We start from the raw sequence: 8,248 nt of genomic DNA, 5'->3' as shown, positions 1-8,248 counted from the left end.
CTTTTAAAGATTCCCCATTTTAAAGATTCCCGCTTTTAAAGATTCCCCATTTTAAAGATTCCCCATTTTAAAGATTCCCCATTTTAAAGATTCCCGCTTTTAAAGATTCCCCATTTTAAAGATTCCCGCTTTTAAAGATTCCCCATTTTAAAGATTCCCCATTTTAAAGATTCCCCATTTTAAAGATTCCCGCTTTTAAAGATTCCCCATTTTAAAGATTCCCGCTTTTAAAGATTCCCCATTTTAAAGATTCCCGCTTTTAAAGATTCCCCATTTTAAAGATTCCCGCTTTTAAAGATTCCCCATTTTAAAGATTCCCGCTTTTAAAGATTCCCCATTTTAAAGATTCCCGCTTTTAAAGATTCCCCATTTTAAAGATTCCCGCTTTTAAAGATTCCCCATTTTAAAGATTCCCGCTTTTAAAGATTCCCCATTTTAAAGATTCCCGCTTTTAAAGATTCCCCATTTTAAAGATTCCCGCTTTTAAAGATTCCCCATTTTAAAGATTCCCCATTTTAAAGATTCCCCATTTTAAAGATTCCCCATTTTAAAGATTCCCGCTTTTAAAGATTCCCCATTTTAAAGATTCCCGCTTTTAAAGATTCCCCATTTTAAAGATTCCCGCTTTTAAAGATTCCCCATTTTAAAGATTCCCGCTTTTAAAGATTCCCCATTTTAAAGATTCCCCATTTTAAAGATTCCCCATTTTAAAGATTCCCCATTTTAAAGATTCCTCATTTTAAAGATTCCCGCTTTTAAAGATTCCCCATTTTAAAGATTCCCGCTTTTAAAGATTCCCCATTTTAAAGATTCCCGCTTTTAAAGATTCCCCATTTTAAAGATTCCCGCTTTTAAAGATTCCCCATTTTAAAGATTCCCGCTTTTAAAGATTCCCCATTTTAAAGATTCCCGCTTTTAAAGATTCCCCATTTTAAAGATTCCCGCTTTTAAAGATTCCCCATTTTAAAGATTCCCGCTTTTAAAGATTCCCCATTTTAAAGATTCCCGCTTTTAAAGATTCCCGCTTTTAAAGATTCCCGCTTTTAAAGATTCCCCATTTTAAAGATTCCCGCTTTTAAAGATTCCCCATTTTAAAGATTCCCGCTTTTAAAGATTCCCCATTTTAAAGATTCCCGCTTTTAAAGATTCCCCGTTTTAAAGATTCCCGCTTTTAAAGATTCCCCGTTTTAAAGATTCCCGCTTTTAAAGATTCCTCATTTTAAAGATTCCCGCTTTTAAAGATTCCCCATTTTAAAGATTCCCCGTTCCCCGTTCCCCATTCCCCATTCTCCATTCCCCATTCCCCATTCCCCATTCCCCATTCCCCATTCCCCATTCCCCATTCCCCATTCCCCATTCCCCATTCCCCATTCCCCATTCCCCATTCCCCATTCCCATTCCCCATTCCCCATTCCCATTCCCCGATTCCCCGTTCTCCTTTTTAAAGATAGCCGTGCAGGAGGGGGTCATTGGGGTATATTAGAAACCGCAAAACCGAAGAAAAAATCATCCAAAACCGCAAAACCGCAAAAAAATTCGCCAAAACCGAAAATCACATACAAAACCGTCAAAAACCGATAGAATGGTGACAAGTGGGGCATACAGGGCAAACTACACTAACACTAATTTTATCAAAGTATTTGTGAACTTGTCTGAAGCCTTCGTATCTTTTAGTATCTTTTAGCTTCTGCAGGCTTCTCGCTTCCCTTTTCTCTTTACATCTAAACGTGTTTCTCTTTCGAAAAGTTTTGCCGCCTTTCCCCTCCTCGTAAAAAAACGCAACACAATCCACAATTGCTTCTTCCGTTGCTGGCGCGGGAGGTACGTTGGAAGCCATGGTCTGCGAGTTCAAAGTCTCGGGCGTCATTCGAGACGCGTGATCCCCTACCGTGACATTTAGTTTGTCACGCATTCCTCTCAATAACTTTGGCGTTTCGCGGCTATTCGAGATCAATTGCCGCTCAAATCGAAGAGAAACCGGAACCCAAATGGGACAAAACAGCAAAAACCAAAAACCACATCGGATACCAAAACCGAAAAGTATTTTTTACGAAAACCGAAAACCAGATGCTAAAAAACGAAAAAAACCGAAGTCTTTTGGCACAAAAACCGAAAAACCGATCTAAAACATAGCCAAAACCGCAAAACCGAAGATCCCAATGCCCCCCCCCCCCCCCCCTTGTGCAGGTAAGTATCCTTTCAACCCTTTTAGTTTTCTGTGACCTTTTGTGAGTAGACCACTAAAATAATTAAGAAGTCTAATAGAATTGTGGTGTTGACTTTGTCAAAGGAACGCCCCCCTTAGCTTTTTATGCGGGTCCATGGGCCATAATTTTTCGTTTCAGTGTCAAAACCCGGGTATCAAAACTGTTTCTGCTGCTTAATGGCCACTAAGCGTCTCCATACAAAGCTCTATGAAATTTGGGTGAAACACATTTTCGAGTATCGTGCGAAAGAAAAAATCTTGGCGAGGTTGTTTATATATCAATCATCTATAATGTAACAGATTCTTGACTTAATTTATGGTTATGATTTTTATTTTTTGATGGCGTGACAGTGTAAACCAGCAATCTATATTAGCTTTGTAGCGAGATACAGCTGGGGTGAATTGTTGATAGAGTTGTTACATTGCTAGCGTTGGAAATACATTGTTATTCTACGCAATGTAAGGAAACTTTTGGTCTTGTTAAAGCAAGAAGAAGCTTCGGCCGATAATATGGCGCATTCACAAAGTTGCAAGGTCTGCGTTTTGAGACTCTTGGCATAGATGTGTTTTGCATAATATAATGTCCCAGATATGAGATATGAGAAATTCGGGTAAACCTTTTAGGTCAAGGTGTTTTGGTATTTGTCACTTTTGTTACGTAAATTGCTCAGGTGAGCTCATTTCTTGTTTGGTAACAATTTTCTAGCTGGCTTTACAACATTTAACATGATATCATTTGATATCATTTTTAATTATCGTCATTTTTTTTTTTTTTTTCATTTATTTTTTATTTTTCTTTTGTCCGCCGTCCGCATCCTCGTTTTACAGAGTCCCTTATTTTCAGGCTTTCTCCAATTTAAAGGCAACTTTGTACGAGGCCAAAATAACTCAAGCAATTTCACAACGTCAGTTTTAGCGAGTGGAAACGTAATCTTGCGTGAGAGCTGCGTACGTCAGTTTAAACACCATGTGATCATGTGATACAGAACAGATAGACAAACCTCAGAGCCATGCATATGAAGTGGCCATTCTTACTGCTGTATCATTCATTTATAAGACTTTAACGGTATAGCACTCTCTCGCATTTTGCTTGATGTTTGCGCTATTAACGAAATGCATTTACAAGCAGACAGTGTAGTTATGTTTTCTTTGCCTCGCAGGAGATCGGACTGAACAAGTTCCATTACCTCGCGCCAGTGATCTGTTTAGTGCAGATTTGGAAGGCGAGATCAACATGCAAATCAACAGGGAACTTTTTATCCACTACACTTTCCTTTCCATGGTAAGTTGTCGATCTCGTCACTCGGCACACATTTATCTCTACAAATCTCTTATCTCCCTCTTCGCTCCAACTCCGTCTACTTTTCCCCTTTGCGGGATTTAACCTTAATTTTCTTAGAGCGATTAGACATCTAAATACCCTATGATTGTGTAAACAAAATCCTACAATATCGTGACATTAAAGTGAAATCTGCTGAGCAGCACATTTCTGTAGTGCGTTACATAGGCTGGGCACTTTGGGCCTTTTTGCTGATTCACACCTCTACCTGATACACTTGGGAAATGAGGTGCTGAAAAGAATACAAATCATCATTGCATTATACCCTTTACTGAGGGTTCCGGATCGATTCTAGCACCGACAAAGCCAACCTGTCTGGTGCTCATTAGAGTGAGACTGAAATCATCAATATCAGCTCAGGAATATTGTTTTTTTTTTTTTTTTTTGTACATCTAAATTCTCACAACTGGTACAAAAATATAGATGACAAGAGTAAGAAGAATTTGCATTTGTTAACTAATTGCATGGGACTCCAGGGTTGAAAATTTAAACAATATTTGTTTCTGGCCTGCTAAAAAATTCACGATATCGGACGTAATAAATTTTGCTTTTCTATTTTCTAACCTCCGTAATCAATAATCTGTCGTTTCTTTTCATTATTACAGGCGTTTCATTTTTATCGTGACGACATCAACCTTCCCGGCTTTCATAAATACTTCAAATTAGCTGCTCGTGAAAGGATGAAGCATGCACACATGGTGAGAGACTGCTGAACATAATGGCACTAAAAGCATTCCCGGGCCAGAACTATTCGTTATGAGTTAGCTCTTCGTTTCGCCGACCAAATGGACAAACGACACAACAGCGTGGGTGTAATCCGCAAGAGTGCAACTAAACGAGAAATAAGATCATTGGGCTAACTGCAAGGTTTAGGGACTTTGGCACAGGCCAAAATATGGTGCCTTACATTACAGGACTCTATCGTATGCGGCTTCAGGGAGCTCCATTGATTGGCATGGAAATTGAGCTCTCTCTTCGCCCATTCTTTTTTGAGGGGACTAACTGAGCGAATAGAGTGCTCAGTTTTCCAAGCAATGGAGCTTCCTGAATCATACAATGAAGTCCTGTAAAGCACCGTATTTTGGCCTAGATAAAAGACAGAGTTGTCTTCATTGTGAAGTACCCTAGCTAATTTTGCGGGGAAAAAATTCAGATTACAAATTGTCAATCGTAACTTAACATTTATTATAATCCATCAAATATTTTCGTTTGCGCGCGATTGGTCTAAACCTGTCAGGTGACTGAATACGCCCCAGCGAAAACTGGGGAATATACGAGTGATTCCCCAATTTTCAAATCTGCGCGTGTTGCGAAAAAGATTTGAAGGATAATAAACACAATAGCCTCCATTTAGCATGAAATATGCTCGGATACTGACATGTCTTTGGACATTATATATTTGTTCCTCAAAGCTCAAACTATTCGCTTCTCGGAACAGATATAATGCCCGCGAACAAATATCCGAGCGTATTTTGGCGCCAAATGGATCGAGGCTATTGTTTATCTGTTTAAGCAGTCAGCGATATAAACTGGTTTGGAAATCATCATTGTCTAAGAATGTGTTTCTTCCGAACAGTCCTTCGTGGGCTCAGGTAAAGCGGAGAGATCATCACACTACCAACACAACGATTACTTGCAGGTAGTATTGGCTCGTCAGCTCTTCCATGAATCAGTGTCTCTACGTCTCAAGCATGATCAGAGTCTCAACGTCTCAAGTACTTTTTGTACTACCGATTTTCAAAATAAGCTAATGAACGTGTCAATTTTTAAAGGACACTGAGGCGTAATGGAGGGTAAAATAGAATGACTGTTTTTTCTTTGTTATAAAATAGTTCATGGAATACTTGCTCAAGCGAGGAGGCCGTCTGAAGTTGAACCCAGTTATGGTGAGCAAAATATAGGCCGTTTATAACAGCTGTAGGAACTCTTGACCGCGTAGCGGCAAACTCGCGGATTCTGCCCTATAGCCTGCTAGGGAGGCACTAGAATCCTAGCTTGCAATCAGGCTCTCGCTCAGATCGTGCTTTGCGACGCGTGCAAAGAAGCTGTGAAAGACAAGTGGACAAGCGAAGCGACTCCTCTCTTGTGTGGCTTCGCCTTGTGTCGCAGCGTCTGATCGAGAGCCTGAGAGCCTAGTAGAATCACGAGACGTCACAGGGCACTGACAACAACACACCACGACGGCAACGGCAGCGGGAACGTCCCCAAACAGCTGTGCACGTTCGTAACAAATTTTAATACATTTCTTTGCCATCCTCTGCTGGACAAGAACGTGAAATAGCCAAGTTCTGAGGAACGCGAACGACGACGGCTAATTTTTTTTATTTCCATTTGGAATTGAACGATGTCATTGCATATTTAACCTGAGCACGTTTTCAAAATCATTGGCATACTGAACAGATCTAGACAATTTCGCTCGGCTGGTAAAATATAAATTCATTTTTGACTAGGGGTCGTCCTCGGCGTCGCCATCGTCGCTGCTTAAACTCCCCAATGTTTAGCCTCGGGCGGGAGGGCGGCGTAAATTGTCCCACGTTGATTTTTCAATTTTTTCTTATGAGTAAACAGCGTTTATTTAAACTTCAGTGTTGAAGCCTTTTGACTTTTCCAAGAATTTACAATGGAAAATTTTGGTGTGTTAATTGTTTGGTCACGTTACTTGCAGCTTTATAAGTACACTGTAGTTTGTTGGGATTTCATGAAATTCTTTGATCAGTTACAAAATTCTGAAATTGTAAACGTCCATATTAGTTTGATCTAATTGGTGGAATGCATATGCGATATAACTGTTGTCAAGTTGTAAATGATGATGGTTTAGCTACCAGTGTAATCACGTGTGTATTTTCTAGACTCCTTGTCGTCATCACTGGGGCCCAGGGCTCTCCGCGCTGGAAGACGCCTTAGCCTTACAAAAAGAAATTTTCAGCTCATTGACGAGATTGCACGCTTTAGCTGATGAGAAAAAGGATTCTCAGGTTGGTCATGGACTCTCTGACTTTCCACGGCGGACATTCTAATATCATGCATTGTATCGCATGATATGGTGGAAGTAATAAAAATACAGTCGAACCTCAGGCTGCGACCACCTCTCCCCCCCAACCCTCCCCCGCTTCACTAAGCGACCGCCTCTCCTCAGCGACCAGTTTTTAAAAATACCTTAAAGTTTCTAAGTCAAATCACTATATTTGGAACCTCTTGTAAGCGACCACCTCTCGTGAGCGACCGCGACCACTTTCAGAGCCAAAAGTTTGAAATTTTCTGAACCTCCCTTAAGGGGCCACTTGACAGATAATAGAGTAGAAATTGGATAATATGGTGTTGTAACATTATCGCATTCCTGGGTAATACGAGAGACCGAAAATTCTCAATGGGAAGTACTAGATATTTTTTCGAATGACTTTTCACATGAACTTAACATTTAAAATGTGCGTTCCTGTAGTTACCATGTGCTAACGATGCAAAAATTTGACCCAATATGGTCTAAGCTCTCGTGAGAGACCACCTGCGGCAGGCGACCACTGGCACCTCAGCTTGACTCTTTGGGTGGTCGCTTACGGGCGGTTCGACTGTATGTGGAAACCACTTTAACTTGCAGCCCATGCTTTCCCATGATATCTGCTGTAAGCCACTATTGCTTCTCTTGGAATTGTTTAAGATCGCACACAACAGCCAGACATGTTACGACGACGTGAAGCAGGAACAAGCTAAGGCCCTTCGTGTGTAGGCATGGCACTCATGTTACAGAGGCAGTGCGCAAGCTGTTGTGCAAGAAGCTGTTATTGGTTCATTTCTGTGTTGTAGTGAGGACAGTTTGCATACGATGCGACATTGAAAACTGAGGTCAGGCAGCCGCTGCTTCTGCTTGGGAAGTCAAACTAGTTGAATTTCATGCAGTCCGGGCGACGGAACTTTTTCGCCAAAACGGGCATGTAACACGAGGAAAACAGTCGCTGCAACATGTTCCCGCTTCACCAACATGTCCCCTAGTGTTAGCCTGTGAACAGGCTCCCGGCGAGGACGGAAAAAAATTTCGGCGAGCGCGAAGCAGAAGAATTCGGAGACCGGGAGCCTGTTCGCAGGCTACCTAGTACCTAGTGTCCGTGTGCCCACCCACAGCATCATATACACTTAAAAAAATCATTCTTTTTTTTTTTACGGACAGATGGCGCATTTCATCGAAGCTAACTTCTTTACTGTGCAGACGCATCGTATTAAGCAGCTGGTTGATTACGTCATGACTCTTGGACGGATTGGCGCGGGGTCCTTGGGCGAGTACCATTTCGACAAGTTCACCCTAAGAGATTGTGGAGACAACTAACTTATGAAATAGTTTTAGTCACATGATTGACTTGCCAATCACTGCTTGCGCGCAGTATCAAGAAACAAAATGGAACTGCACTGGATTACATGTAAAGCGTACAGCATGTGAAATAAAGATTTCAGGAAAAAAGAATAAAAATACAGTCGAACCTCCGGTTGCGATCACCTCTCGTAAGCGACCACCTCTCCTCAGCGACCAGTATTCCAAAATAGCAAAAAAATTCGGAGTCAAATCACTATATTTGGAACCTCTTGTAAGCGACCACCTCTCATAAGCGTCCCGCAACCACTTTTAGAGCTAAAAGTTTGAAATTTTCTTTTGTCTTTTACCTCCCGTAAACGACCACTTGAAAGATAATAGAGCAGAAACTGGATAATAAGGT

General features: G+C 41.1%; 1 protein-coding gene across 3 annotated transcripts in view; it reads left to right on the top strand.

Annotated features, from left to right (window-relative positions):
- The window catches only part of LOC110052306 (soma ferritin-like), a 19,587-nt gene extending 11,568 nt beyond the window's left edge, over positions 1–8,019 (top strand). For 2 of the 3 annotated variants that reach the window (XM_089294958.1, XM_089294959.1), the window contains 5 exons: positions 3,367–3,488; positions 4,151–4,243; positions 5,378–5,431; positions 6,395–6,520; positions 7,708–8,019. In XM_089294958.1, the coding sequence (XP_089151084.1) occupies positions 3,367–3,488; positions 4,151–4,243; positions 5,378–5,431; positions 6,395–6,520; positions 7,708–7,863 (551 nt within the window). In that variant the 3' untranslated portion in view covers positions 7,864–8,019. Of the gene's footprint in view, positions 1–2,972; positions 3,273–3,366; positions 3,489–4,150; positions 4,244–5,377; positions 5,432–6,394; positions 6,521–7,707 lie in introns of those variants that run through there. The other variant, XM_089294960.1, reaches the window with a different exon arrangement.
- Positions 8,020–8,248: the final 229 nt, after the last annotated feature.

The sequence above is a fragment of the Orbicella faveolata genome, unplaced genomic scaffold (genome assembly GCF_042242905.1).
Source record: "Orbicella faveolata isolate gen_17 unplaced genomic scaffold, um_ofav_v1 contig_25, whole genome shotgun sequence".
Taxonomy (NCBI): Eukaryota; Metazoa; Cnidaria; class Anthozoa; order Scleractinia; family Merulinidae; genus Orbicella; species Orbicella faveolata.
Note: the sequence above shows the minus strand (reverse complement) of the source record. Positions and strands in the feature narration are given on the sequence as shown.